The sequence below is a fragment of the Plodia interpunctella genome, chromosome 11, assembly GCF_027563975.2.
Source record: "Plodia interpunctella isolate USDA-ARS_2022_Savannah chromosome 11, ilPloInte3.2, whole genome shotgun sequence".
Classification (NCBI taxonomy): Eukaryota; Metazoa; Arthropoda; class Insecta; order Lepidoptera; family Pyralidae; genus Plodia; species Plodia interpunctella.
The window spans coordinates 7,176,997-7,190,051 of NC_071304.1; the positions used below are offsets into that span (position 1 = coordinate 7,176,997).

General features: G+C 34.1%; 4 protein-coding genes across 6 annotated transcripts; all 4 read left to right on the forward strand.

The window, feature by feature from the left end:
• Positions 1 to 1,764: 1,764 nt before the first annotated feature.
• On the forward strand, positions 1,765 to 3,312 carry LOC128673796 (alpha-(1,3)-fucosyltransferase C-like). Its single transcript, XM_053751893.1, has 2 exons — positions 1,765 to 2,721; positions 2,989 to 3,312. Exons 1-2 carry the CDS (start codon positions 1,778 to 1,780, stop codon positions 3,287 to 3,289), a joined length of 1,245 nt encoding a protein of 414 aa, XP_053607868.1. The 5' UTR covers positions 1,765 to 1,777; the 3' UTR covers positions 3,290 to 3,312.
• Positions 3,313 to 4,190: 878 nt separating this feature from the next.
• Positions 4,191 to 5,554, forward strand: LOC128673798 (alpha-(1,3)-fucosyltransferase C-like). Of its 2 annotated transcripts, none has more exons than XM_053751896.2 (2): positions 4,191 to 4,940; positions 5,263 to 5,554. In XM_053751896.2, the coding sequence occupies exons 1-2, from the start codon at positions 4,267 to 4,269 to the stop codon at positions 5,552 to 5,554; spliced, it is 966 nt and encodes a 321-aa protein (XP_053607871.1). In that variant the 5' UTR covers positions 4,191 to 4,266. The 2 variants fall into 2 exon arrangements, with proteins under 2 accessions (XP_053607871.1, XP_053607870.1); XM_053751895.2 differs by having other exon boundaries at positions 4,194 to 5,156.
• Positions 5,555 to 6,073: 519 nt separating this feature from the next.
• LOC128673799 (alpha-(1,3)-fucosyltransferase C-like) lies at positions 6,074 to 7,594 on the forward strand. Its single transcript, XM_053751899.2, has 2 exons — positions 6,074 to 6,996; positions 7,268 to 7,594. The coding sequence occupies exons 1-2, from the start codon at positions 6,086 to 6,088 to the stop codon at positions 7,533 to 7,535; spliced, it is 1,179 nt and encodes a 392-aa protein (XP_053607874.1). The 5' UTR covers positions 6,074 to 6,085; the 3' UTR covers positions 7,536 to 7,594.
• A 692-nt stretch (positions 7,595 to 8,286) lies between these two features.
• On the forward strand, positions 8,287 to 12,971 carry LOC128673605 (uncharacterized). 2 transcript variants are annotated; one of them, XR_008405097.1, is made up of 7 exons: positions 8,287 to 8,430; positions 8,610 to 8,810; positions 9,482 to 9,720; positions 10,323 to 10,428; positions 11,392 to 11,432; positions 12,108 to 12,203; positions 12,729 to 12,971. XR_008405097.1 is itself a non-coding variant. In XM_053751559.1 (7 exons), the coding sequence occupies exons 2-6, from the start codon at positions 8,639 to 8,641 to the stop codon at positions 12,161 to 12,163; spliced, it is 546 nt and encodes a 181-aa protein (XP_053607534.1). In that variant the 5' UTR covers positions 8,287 to 8,430; positions 8,610 to 8,638; the 3' UTR covers positions 12,164 to 12,203; positions 12,729 to 12,971. The 2 variants fall into 2 exon arrangements, 1 of the variants encoding a protein (XP_053607534.1); XM_053751559.1 differs by having other exon boundaries at positions 10,391 to 10,428.
• The last annotated feature ends 84 nt before the right edge of the window (positions 12,972 to 13,055 follow it).

The following is a 13,055-nucleotide window of genomic DNA, read 5'->3' on the forward strand; positions in this document are numbered from 1 at the left end:
GTTTCTCAATACATTAGTATAGTATAGCTAGTGCATTATAATCAATTATTATCATTAAACCATTACAATTAACACGCTGTATGTATTTTCGTGTGGGTGTCTATATCCTACAGGTATGAACAAAAACGCAAAAATGTTTTTTTTCGCTTGTCCACTCATGATCTTTTAAGTCGTCCTCAGTCACGTTGACCGTTGTCGTGCGTTGTCGGATCAACGCGGAACAACGCAAAAATAGATGCCGAAGCGAAACAATGTCTATTGCTTAGTTTGTATGAGAGTTTTGTATTCGCAAGGAAAAACCAGCAATGTGTATCGAATTTGCCTTAAGTGCCTGTCCTCATTGCTCGCGCTTCGTCACGTTGACATCCGCCGACTGATCAACGCAGAAAAACGGAGAAATTGTACGAAGTTTCGATAAACTAACGTAACTCGGCTAATTTTTTAGGTGATAGTGTATTTCTGGTGTCACGAATCTGGTGTCATGGATCGGACTAGCTACTTATTCCATGCACGAACTCTATCGAATGTGGACTTCACCGCCATCTACAGTATGGCGGCGAAACGGAAAATTGTGAAAAAAGTATTCATTGTATTATTTGCTCGGTTCAGCAATAAGTATTGTTTGCTCGATTCACCATTCATGCAGGCTATACATTCGCGAAACAGTTCGCCAAACTCGGACACATGCCGACGCGAGTACATAAACATTGCGTAGTTTGTATGAGTGATTTTATTTACCATAATGAAAAACAAGCAACGTATCTAACCCACCCAGTTCGGCGGACTTATTCGGGATAGTTAGGAGCCGGTATTACTCAACACTGTCGCCGAATTCGGACACATGCCGACTCAAATGCTTGATCATTGCATAGTTAGTTTCCAAGTGCTTTTATTTACCGCAACGAAAAACCAGCAATGTATACCGAATCCACTAAAGTTTGACAAAATGTTCGACGACAATGTGGAGTCGGCATTTGATTTCTTGTTCTTCTTAACCGAAATTAAATCTCGATTTAAATACTTATAGGTAATTATTTTTGAAGAAATATAGGTAATCTCTTCTCAAATTAGGAACCATCATCAGTTATCAATTCTGCGATCCCATTGTTCAGTCGTGCTTCGTTGTTTTGACATCCGTCGACGGACAACGCAGAGATGAACCTATGTAACAACGGAGCTCAATGGAGCGGCACGACGCAATGTAGCAATGGCCTATCGTCACCTCGCCCTCAATGCATTCGCTAAATAGCTCGTTTGAGATTTTTTCCCTTCAAACCAAAATAACAATCTACCAACTGTAAATAATAAAATAAAACAATTTTATAGTTAAGACTAAAGTCATTTCATATGAGTTTTACTGGCATCTCTAACTTCATTTCATGTCTTAATCTGTTCCGGCCATTGAGTTCGTTATCAACACTAATTCAAAAGTCAGTACTAATTGGTAATTATTACCAAATCTTTTTCTCTCACCCTCGCGTGTTCCCAGTTACATACGGAACTGTGACGCCCAGAAGCCCAGGGTTCGCGTAAAAAATCAACAACTAAATTTTTTAGATTTGGCTTTGCTTTTACAACCGGCAGCCTGCCTGACGTCAACCCTCTTTGGGGTAATTATTACCAAGTATTAGGTGATCACTTTGTAACTTTTGTATATTTCTGTCTGTCGTCAGTCGTCTGAAAAGTTGTAAACCTTGTGTTGGAATTTTTTGTTATATCACAGCTATTATATCAACCTATTACTTACTTCTAGGTGATCGCATCAAAGTTGACCAAAATGAAATATAGAATGAAGCAGATATATTATAAAATCATCATATACGTTTGTTTTATGATTATCATACATATATATATTACAATTTTTTATGATATAAAAGAATGTAACATTACCAAAAAATACAGTCAATATGATCCAAATACTAAACATATATTACTATGGACACCTTCAAAAAGAGCACCATATAAATTCATGGGTTTGGGACAAAAAGTATTCATAGAAAGAAATTGCTCCTATACGAACTGCTTCGTGGCCAAGCGGGATATTTTTAGCGATTATACTAAATTCCACGCCATCATTTTTATAATGAGAGAAGTAATTTACTATCAATCTTATAAACTACCGAAATTTAGACAACCCTATCAGAAATATGTATTCTCAAGCATCGAATCATCTCATAATTACCCAGTTTGCTCTAACATTTTGGACAGATACTTCAATTGGACCTGGAGCTTCAGACTGGATTCAGATTGTAGACTGGAATACATTGCGATCCGAGATGTGAACAACACGGTGATAGGACCAAATAAGGACATGCATTGGATGAAAGTGGAGCATATGCAACCAGTCAGTCACGAGTTTCAGAACAGTTTGAAAACTAAATCTAAAGCTGCAGCTTGGTTCGTTTCCAACTGTTTCACCAAAAGTCATAGAGAAAGGTATATTACCAAACTCAAGTATGAATTAGCTGAATATAATCATACAGTTGATACTTATGGTAATTGTGCTAACCACTCGTGCAGGTTTGGTAATACCATGTATAGCAATTGTAACTTATCGTGTCCCAAAGAAGAGGAACGCTGTATGGAGATGATCAGATCGGACTATTATTTCTATTTATCCTTTGAGAACTCTTTCAATGAGGACTATGTTACTGAAAAGTTATTGCATGCACTCAAAAATAATGCTATCCCGATCGTTTATGGAAAAGCGAACTATACGAGGTAAGTATACGGGTAATATAAGTAAAAATTATTTATTTCTTACTATTATCTTAGAAAATTAGATAATGCAAAAACAAACAACTTGTAGTAATTATTATATATGTACTCAACTGCATGTCTGGAATGAAAGATCTATATGCAAAAATCGAATTCATGGTTGATTTAGGAGTTCTTATTTCAATTAGTAGATAAGTACTTTCAAAAACTGTTTTTAATAACTGAACTTGCCAACAAGTATGATAATATAATTATTTTTAATCTCTACAGGTTTATGCCAGACGGAATCTATATAAATGCAATGGAACTGCGGCCTAAGGAACTCGCAAAAAAGATGGACGAATTAATAAGAGATCACAAGAAATACGCGAACTATTTCAAATGGCAGAATCACTATTCTTACCACAGCAGAAACGAGAGCGCAGAAACAGATGATTTCTGCGCTTTCTGCAAATTGTTAAATGACGAAGAAAAGTTTAAAAAGAAATCAGTAATTGGTAATTTTAGAAAATGGTGGGACTCTCCTGACTATTGTCGAAAAGATAATATAAATGCGGTGGCATTAGAATAGCATCTTTGTGTTTTTTTTTTCGTTTTTCGTATTTTCGGCCTGTTCAACTTTTGACAAATAATTTGAAAATCAAAATTTGATGATAGTTATGAAGAATAGGCGTTAACATAGTTTACCTATGTGTTAAAAGCGCGAAAGTTTAAAAAACATTAACGATAAACTTGGAAACATTTTTTGTCAAATTTATTCAACAGTAGCGACCAAAAATCATATATACAAAAGCGTATATAATATGCATTCATATATTATTTTCAATGTGAAATGTTTAAATACTTATCAAAGTATGTGTGAAAATATTTTTACTCGATCACGAGAAATCTAATAGATGAATTTTGATAACGGGTAGAAAATAAATCTTAGTAACACATAGGTATTTTTATCCCGGAGTTCCTATTTAAATTGCGCTAGTTAAATTGCGCGTCCGACACGCACTTGACCAGTTAGGTATTTTATTAAATGTATTGCTTTTCTTTCAATTTAACGTACCATTAACGACAAGTTTGATGGTGATTAAAGACTTAATTACCTTATGGCTGTAGTCGTTTTTTAGGCGGTTTCATACTTGTACATTAAAAAAAAAGGTTAGTTCCTGGAAAATCGTCATAAAGATATTCAGTCGATAAACAAACAAAAACCTATTGGTGTTGTGAGAATTTCGATATTATATTCATCCTCTAAAACAAAACCTGCTTCCTAAATATTACTTTAAATGGTTTTTTTGTAGTTCTTTATGTGATTTATTTAAAATTGTATTGATAAATTGATTGTAAAGATTTACTGCTGTAGAATTAAAAATGTATACTTTACTATAACAATATATTATTTTATGAAAATATTATAGCTTCAATCGAGTGAAACTGTCTTTATTTGTCATATTATTACAAAAGTAAGACCAGAATATTTATTTTATTTCAGTTAAGAGTTAAAATTCCATCAATATTTTTCAAGACTTCGTAATCACCCATATAAAATATTCAATGTTATTTAAAACATATATAAAATGCATGACAATTACTGCACTTATATCTTTATTATCAGCATTGATTCTGACGTATATATTTATAACAAACGATAATTCCAAAGAGTATATCAAGCCAATAGATATAAAATATATTTTGTTGTGGACGTCACCTTATACGCGGCCATTCTCGTCTATCGGTCTTGGCAAACAAGGATTTATTAAAAGAAATTGTTCGTTTACTAATTGCTTCGTAATATCAGCTAGAAATCACTTCGGTGACTATAGAAAATTTCATGCTGTAATTTTTTCAATATCGGAATTCGTAAATTACGCTCCATTTGAATTACCTCTCCTTCGATCTCATCGACAAAAGTATGTTATGTCCAGTTATGAATCCTCTCATTATTATGGGGCCTGCACCGACAGATTTAATGGATATTTCAACTGGACTTGGAGTTATAGATTGGACTCGGATTGCAGATGGGAGTATATCGCTGTTCGAGATGTAAATGGCAACGTTATTGGGCCAAACAAAATAATGCATTGGATTAAATTGGAGGACATGAGACCTGTGAGTGATGCGCTACGGAAGAGCTTACAGACCAAGACAAAAGCAGCAGCTTGGTTTGCATCCAACTGTATAACTAAAAGTCAGCGTGAATTGTTTGTTATGGATCTCCAAATCGAATTGTCAGTGTATAATCATACTATTGATACTTATGGTCTATGTGGAAATTTGTCATGTTCCAAAGGAAGCAAGCGTTGCTCGAAGATGATCGCAACGGACTACTTTTTCTATTTAGCTTTCGAGAACTCTATAAGTACAGACTACGTAACTGAAAAGTTATTATACGCACTTAGACATAATGCCGTTCCAATTGTCTTTGGTAAAGCGAATTACACGAGGTATGGAATACGTATATATTTGTGGTTTTAGTTATTGGAAGTTGTTGGAATTGAATTGATTAGAAATTACACTAGTTATTTAAATAATGTTTGCATATATTTTCAGGTTCATGCCAGATGGAATGTATTTGAACGCACTAAACTTAGGCCCAAGAAAACTTGCACAGAAAATGATATTTTTAATGCAAAACCCAAAAGAGTATGCGGACTACTTTAGATGGAAGAACCATTATACTTTTCATAATAGGGATGAGAGTGTGGACACTGACGGCGTTTGCGCTTTCTGCAAGTTGTTAAATGATGAAAAGAAATTTAAAGAGAAATCGGTTATCAACAATTTCCGAGAGTGGTGGAACTCCCCTGATTTTTGTTATAAAAAAATTGGGATTATAGATTAAAGAAAAAAGATTAAAACGTATTATTTTCTATCGGCGACTTTATTAATGGGTGGATTTGATGATGGTTTGTTTTATACTTCTAGTCGAAACCTGTTGATGGCAAAGATCCAATAAGCACACTTGTACAAAACACAAATTGATACTGAACCAACCACAGATAAATCCCATATTTCAGTCGGAACTCAGGGATATACGAGTAAGTCGATAGAAATGCTATATCAATCTTGTTCTTGAAACTCGTGAAAGGACGCGCTGTTTGAATCAGAAGAACAACCTTTTTTATTTAATTCATACATTTGACCTAGCTAGAAATACATTAAAACTATATAGGTACAAATAAATAGTATAGGTATGGCGTTGATTTTTCCATTGAAGAAATACCGTATAGTTTTATCTAAAATAACTAATTAATATTAGATGGGAAAATTACGATTATGGACAATAAATCATTTTATAAGAAGCAGATTACAAATTCATTGTAAAAGCGTTTATACTCACACTTATTCATCACGTTTATCAAATTAAATAATAATGAGACTCAGTCTACAGTTCGCCAAAATTACTGTGTTTGTATCTATAACAGCAATGTTCCTTTTGATATACCAGTTTAAAAGTGACCTTGTTTATTATAATTTTAACCTTAACGGTCGGCTTGGATCTAGCGAAAATAATTTAAAATATATTTTGCTATGGACTTACCCCAAAGATGAACCTCTTGTATCAATTGGATTTAAACAAAGTGAGTTTATTACACGGAACTGTTCATACACGAATTGTTTTGTGACGGCTAACAGAAATTATTTATTCGACTATAGTAAATTTCACGCAATTGTTTTTACTATACCCCAAGCAAAGACATACAGTCTCTCAGAATTTCCACGGCATAGATCTCCTGATCAGAAATATGTAGCCTGTAGTACTGAATCTTCCCATTACTACCCAATATGTTCCAACAGATTAGATAATTACTTCAATTGGACCTGGAGTTACAGACTCGACTCAGAATGTCGATTTGGGTACATAATTGTTCGTGATATACATGGTAATGTCATTGGTCCAAACAAAACAATGCACTGGATGAAAGTGGAGGATATGAAAAATGTGAGCAGTGAGCTCAAAAATAGTTTACAATCAAAGACTATAGCAGCAGCTTGGTTTGCTTCCAACTGCTTCTCGAAAAGTAAACGAGAGTTATTTGTCCAAAATCTTCGAAACGAATTAAATAAATACAACCATTCTATTGTTGTATATGGTGTTTGCGGTAATAAAACGTTATGCCCACGCAGAAATAATAAACGTTGTTTGGAGATAATCAAACAGACATATTACTTCTATTTAGCGTTCGAGAATTCATTCAGTGAGGACTATGTAACTGAAAAATTGTTGATTGCGCTTAAAAATAACGCTATTCCCGTAGTGTATGGTGGGGCTAATTACACAAGGTACGTTAAAGTTATAAATAACATGGTTTTATAGCACATTCTCGTGATTTTTTAGGGTTTATGCAAGGTAAAAAACTGTGACATTTTCAATTTGATACCTTCACGCGTTCCTGAGAAAAAGGCATCACAGATACGAGTATAAGAGTATAAGAGTGCTTGATATAATATGTCTAGACAGAAGATGAAGTAATCTAATAGCGTTCCTTTTTTATTTGTGGCTGTACGGATCCCTGAAACAATATTATACAACTTCAATTGGTCTTCTTTTCAGATTCATGCCCGATGGAATGTATTTGAATGCAAGAACATTAGGTCCGAAGCAACTTGCACTGCAAATGGACTCTTTAATAAAAAATCCTGACAAATATGCTGACTACTTCAGATGGAAGAACCACTACTCTTATCACATTAACCACGAGAGTCCGGAAACTGACAATGTCTGCTCTTTCTGCAAACTCCTGAATGATGAAAAAAAATTCAGTGAAAAATCAGTAGTAAAAAATTTTCGTACCTGGTGGGACTTTCCCAAATTTTGTTAGATATAAGAAATTATATCTGCATTAAAAAAATATATGAGTTACAAAAATATTGTCTATTTATATTACATATTTATTGGTACGGTCGAACGCATGTCAAGCTACCCGAATTTATTGCAAACTCACCTTTATTACTGCCGCATAGTGTGCCATGTAGGGTATGGTAACTTGACATGCGGTCAAACAAATACTACTACGATAGAGTAACTGACTTCGTTATGAGTTAGGTTTGGATCTATTTTGTTGCTCTTTGAATGAATTTACAAAGGTTCTGTTTGTTATTTGACTGAATGAGAATTAATTTGTATGTACTGGTAGATATTAATAATAACTTATAAGAAAAATAAACAATACAAGATGAATATGATTAGTTAGATCTGTAGCAAGTGTTCACATAATAGCGTGTTGAATTCATTTTGTAATATAACTTTGAGAACACAACATTAATTAATTACAAATTGAGGTGATGGTATAAGGGTTCCGTTTTTTCCTTTGAGAGACCCTAAAAATTACTGAACTATAAACTCATTATCAATATTCTATATTATACATTATTTTCCATGGACAACTGTCGATAGTAGAACAATCTATTTTCCTGCAATACTAGCAATTTAATCAAAGAAATTGGAGGGCAGCGCTACTGCTCAATTAGTTTAATAATAAAAATTCATTTTCAGAGTTGTTCCAATTTTTGTCGCTGCGTCAATTATCCTTGTCATTCTGTACTGTGTAACTTTTTGTCAATAAAGACACATAAAGCGTGACAGCAGATTTTGTCGTCACAATTATTATGTGCTAAGTGAATATATTTTTCAAACCACCAAAAACATACTATGCGCCCCGTTTTCGTATACAAAAGAATCCCCCAATACTTCAAAAATGTAAAAAGAATTGTTTGGTATGTTTAACTCGTTGATATTATTGAAAATAATGAAGTCCTCCAAGACGCATATTATATAATTGTCAGTGAAGATTATGTATGGTTTGAAGAGGGTGATGAGTATAGAGGAAGCAAGACTAATTGTTATCTATTCTAAGGCAACCCCTTTTCAAGTATTGTTCGTCTATGTTTTTCAGGTATATATATTACACATTCTGAAGATACGATGAGTAACAATGAAGCAATTGTCAACTGCTTCGAAAGTTATTTGGATGATCTAGTGGATAGTTTCCAAGATTTCATTCAAAAATCTTTACTTCTGATTACTATAGGTATTGGGAGTCTGATTGGACTCCTCCTATATTTCATTAAAAGTTGTAATCGGGAAAATTTGACGGGTAAGTTGGGATTTTGCTTTTATAATTCGAAATTATTGGGCTGGACATGATGGCCTATTTAGCCTATGGCTGCCAGAAGGCCGTAGAGTTAGGGGAAGACCGAGGAAGGATGGCGGGATATATATGGTTTCCTGTGTGGCACATTGCACTTAATATTATAACTATTACATACTATATAGCATGTTTAACTAGTATTTAGCCACGGCCCACGAAAAGGACATTACCACATGCTAAAAAATAGTCCTCTACATGAGTTTCGTTTGGTTTTTCCTGTTCTGCTCAGTCTGTAATAAAATCTTGCAATTTAAATATACCTACTTCCGCTTGTCCGACGAAGTAGAAATTTTCCACGTCCCTTCAGTTTCCATGACCATGCAGTATTATGATAAACTTGACCTATTCACTAATCACCTCCTTAAGTGAGATGTTCTGAACGATGAACTGCATGGGCACAATCCAATGACTAGATCTCATTAAATATGAAATTTCTTAAAAACAAACTCTTTCCGAGTGTGTTTGTTTATTTGATATAACTATATTGCTTAAAAAAATACGTAATTAAACACAAAAAGCAGCTATGGCGGACTTCACATTAACATTGAGTGATATTAAAGAGTGTGTTGTAGCGATATTTACTCAGTATTAAGATATTTAGTTTGATATTTTTTAAGGTTTGAACACACTGGACGCACTAGACACACCCACCACGATCACCTCATCAAATCGTAGTAATACCACTGTATCGAATGAATACAATGACGAAAAAAATGAATTAATAAACAAAGGCGAAAATACAATAAGGAACAGGTGCTGCAGCAGCGCTTGTGGAAAGTCAAGTGCTAGCATGTTAACCAAATTGTTGAGTACGACAAAGAAAGAAACAAATAATATGGGAGTAGCCTGTCCACCGGTAAATAATAAATACTTAATAATATAATTTCAGAATGATTGTGTAAGGGATCGTAATCATAGATGGGTTTTCACCCGACGGGTTTGCATCCGACTTTTTGAGCTAATAGTAGACCCAACTAATGATCGTAATATTTACGAATTTTGTGATAGTGTTGTTATATACTGAGATAACCTTGGAGAGAACTAATAAATCGGACACTGGGATCCGACGCTCAATGGTTTAGGGAGGAAGAAAAAATTTGAATAAATTTAATTTCATAGTTATCCTTGAAAGAGTTCAAACTATTAACGCTTGAAACCGTTATCAATCTAGTCTAGCTGCATTAAAATAAATATGAATGAAACCTCTATAATATAGAAATTCTAAAAGGCTGGGAAGAAACGTAACAAAGAGAGAAGATTAAGAATTTATCCGTGTCAAACCCAGTAGGCGGGTTAAAAATATACTGACCGTCCATTGCTGGCTAATGGATTAACACATAATTTTCAATGTCAAAAGCTATATAGTTTGGCTATATAGCTATATAGCTAACAAATAGTTTTTCTTTAAAAAATCTGACGATATTTTTACATTAACCTATTGCGTCACTTGGGTACCAGGCAGACGAATCGTTGGAACCTATGATATTAAAGAAGGCAAAGCACAATGAAGGACTTTCTATTTTCAGAGCTGTATATCGAGATTTCGTGGCTCTTCTAATCCTAGGTAAGATTCCTCAGACTTTTATTATGGCTCCTGAACGAGTGTAAACACTATCGCCAAACAGGACGATGACCTGAATGAAAGTACATTGCGTAGTTTGTGCGTTTTTCTACAGCATAGAAAAACTAAAAATTTACGTCGAAACCGGCAAATAGTTGGCCATTAGTGTTGAGTTACTATTAGTCCACGTTTAACTTAACTAATGGTTGTTAGTCTATCGCCTATGAGAATCTCCAGTTTATATTTAGCAATTTTCAATGGATTTCTTCGTTCTTGGACTAGTACAATGATCCAGCAATATTCTGGAGATATGTACGTGTTAAAGTATTTCTAATGTGATTATCACCTGTTAAGCGTTCGTGCGGACGTTGCCTAACGATCAATCCTACACTAACGAGACGTTACATCTCCTTTGCGTGAGATTTCAATTGATAAATCTAGGTGACAGATCTACCACCATAAAGGTATCATCATCAATAGATATTGAGAGTACTAATAATGGAAGAATACATGTGGAGCTAAACATCGTTTGACGACCACGGTGGCGCAGTGGTAAAGTACTTGCCTATGAACCGAGAGATCCCGGGTTTATCACCGGTCGGGCCATGATGGAAAATGATCTTTTTCTGATTGGCCCGGGTCTTGGATGTTTATTTGTTATAAAATATAGTGTCGTTGAGTTAGTATCCCATAACACAAGTCTCAAAATTACTTTAGGGCTAGCTCAATCTGTGTGACTTGTCCTAATATATTATTTATCGTATTCTGTTGATATTTGGTGTGCCCGTTTATTAAAGTCGTAAATAAATAAATCGTTTATTATTCTCTCCACTTACTAATGATTTACAAAATTTGTTTTGGGTAGATTCGTAGTAAATGTTAATAAAACTATTCTATTATTATATACTAAAATTACTAAATAAAATACATTATTTAAGTCGACACAATATTCTCACTTTTTTTCAGAATCACTCTTCCCAGTTTACCGTCCTGTCCTTCGACGCCATGTAAGCACATTTTCATATAATCCCACTAAATATAAATGCGAAAATTTGTGAGGACGTATGCATGTTCGTTACTCTTTCACGAAAATCTACTTACTGAACGGATTGTTATGAAATTTGGTACACGTGTAAAAATATAACCTGGAATAACACATAGGGTAACTTTTATCCCGAAATTCCCGCAAGAGCGAAGCCCCGGTGCGAATACATATATTTAGTTCTATTTTTTATCTTGTTTTCGTTTCTGCTCACGCGATTTTTGTTTTTCTGCTATCAAAGGTAAAAAAATATAACATAAAATTCCCACGGGAAGAATCCCCGGGCGCTGCTAGTATTGTAAACTCCTTTTTGCTTAAATTTATAATTATTAATATTATAATTCTTAAAATATTGGTAAAAAATATATAAAATGTTATGTATAATAGTATACATAACTCTCCGATTGTTTGCGGCCAAAGAATTTTCAGTTTCGGCCATGAATTAGCTACAACCTTTTCACATGATCAAACCGATCTAGTTTTGTGGATCAAACGTCTATTGGGGACAGTGAGAAATTTCCACATCACATCGATTTCACATCAAATATTTTGTTACGAGTGATTGCTTGCTAAGTCATTAAGTTAGGTACTTCAAGTTATCGTTTTACTGTATAAGTATATTAAATTATTTTTTTTACAGGTGTTATGCCTAATATAACTAGAAGTTGCTGTTCGTTGTGTTGTGAGCAAACCTAATTCGACCGTCAAAAACATTGCATATACTCGTAATAAAAAGGTATGAACTAAATAATATAGAATATCAACTCAAAAAAGAATTGACACAGATGAGTTATTATCGTAGTTCCTTATAGTGAGCTTAATGGTTAGCGCGCTCAATGGTCGTTCATTGGATGGGTGACCTAAAATGTTGATTTTCGGAGGGCACGTTAAGCCGTTGATTTCGGTTTTAATTGCAGTCGTTAGAACCCACTAATCCGCAATGGGCCCTCATGGTGGGTAACAGCCCATACTTTTTATCTATCCTTATGCCCCAGGCCAGTGCCCTAGCAGTGGGAAAATTAAAATAGCTGATGACGATGATGACACTGTTTGAAATCGCACAGATTCAAATTTCACCTTTACGTATCCATCTAGCGCTTTAGTCAATATTTTTCAGGTGCAATTCGAGGATTAAAATAGATTCCTTCAAAATAGGGGTCTATTGTGTCTTTGTATTTCTTTTAGAGTTTTTAATTTTACTTTATTTCGCTATTCAGGTTAAACATTACTAATTGCTGAGTAAAATATTTATTTTTTTCAGTTTTGGGTCATATAAATTATTGTGGACATTAAATACCCCAAGAACTCATTTAAAAATTAAGTAGATAATAATGCAATGTGGACTATATCAGTTGTGACCGTAAGTATTCTACGAAGATTGATTCAAAATTTATGTGATTTGTTTGAGGGTGCGCATAGAATGTTATTATAACTGTTTTGTTTTGTTATAATATTATTATTGAAATTATTTTATAATGTCTTGTAAGTACTTGTTAATAAAGGATTTAAATGCTATTTGCTGACTTTTTATTTAACAGGTCACGAAAGCGGTCCCCTGGCTCCTACGCTTAACAGCTAAGGAGGTACC

Excerpts from the sequence above, each read along its gene's own strand:
- LOC128673605 (XM_053751559.1), top strand. The coding sequence starts at position 8,639 with ATGAGTAACAATGAAGCAATTGTCAACTGCTTCGAAAGTTATTTGGAT. Across the intron at positions 8,811-9,481 it reads TAATCGGGAAAATTTGACGG|GTTTGAACACACTGGACGCA; the intron begins GTAAGTTGGGAT and ends ATATTTTTTAAG. Across the intron at positions 11,433-12,107 it reads GTCCTGTCCTTCGACGCCAT|GTGTTATGCCTAATATAACT; the intron begins GTAAGCACATTT and ends TTTTTTTTACAG.
- LOC128673796 (XM_053751893.1), top strand. The coding sequence starts at position 1,778 with ATGAAATATAGAATGAAGCAGATATATTATAAAATCATCATATACGTT. Across the intron at positions 2,722-2,988 it reads GGAAAAGCGAACTATACGAG|GTTTATGCCAGACGGAATCT; the intron begins GTAAGTATACGG and ends TAATCTCTACAG.
- LOC128673798 (XM_053751895.2), top strand. The coding sequence starts at position 4,267 with ATGTTATTTAAAACATATATAAAATGCATGACAATTACTGCACTTATA. Across the intron at positions 5,157-5,262 it reads GGTAAAGCGAATTACACGAG|GTTCATGCCAGATGGAATGT; the intron begins GTATGGAATACG and ends ATATATTTTCAG.
- LOC128673799 (XM_053751899.2), top strand. The coding sequence starts at position 6,086 with ATGAGACTCAGTCTACAGTTCGCCAAAATTACTGTGTTTGTATCTATA. Across the intron at positions 6,997-7,267 it reads GGTGGGGCTAATTACACAAG|ATTCATGCCCGATGGAATGT; the intron begins GTACGTTAAAGT and ends TCTTCTTTTCAG.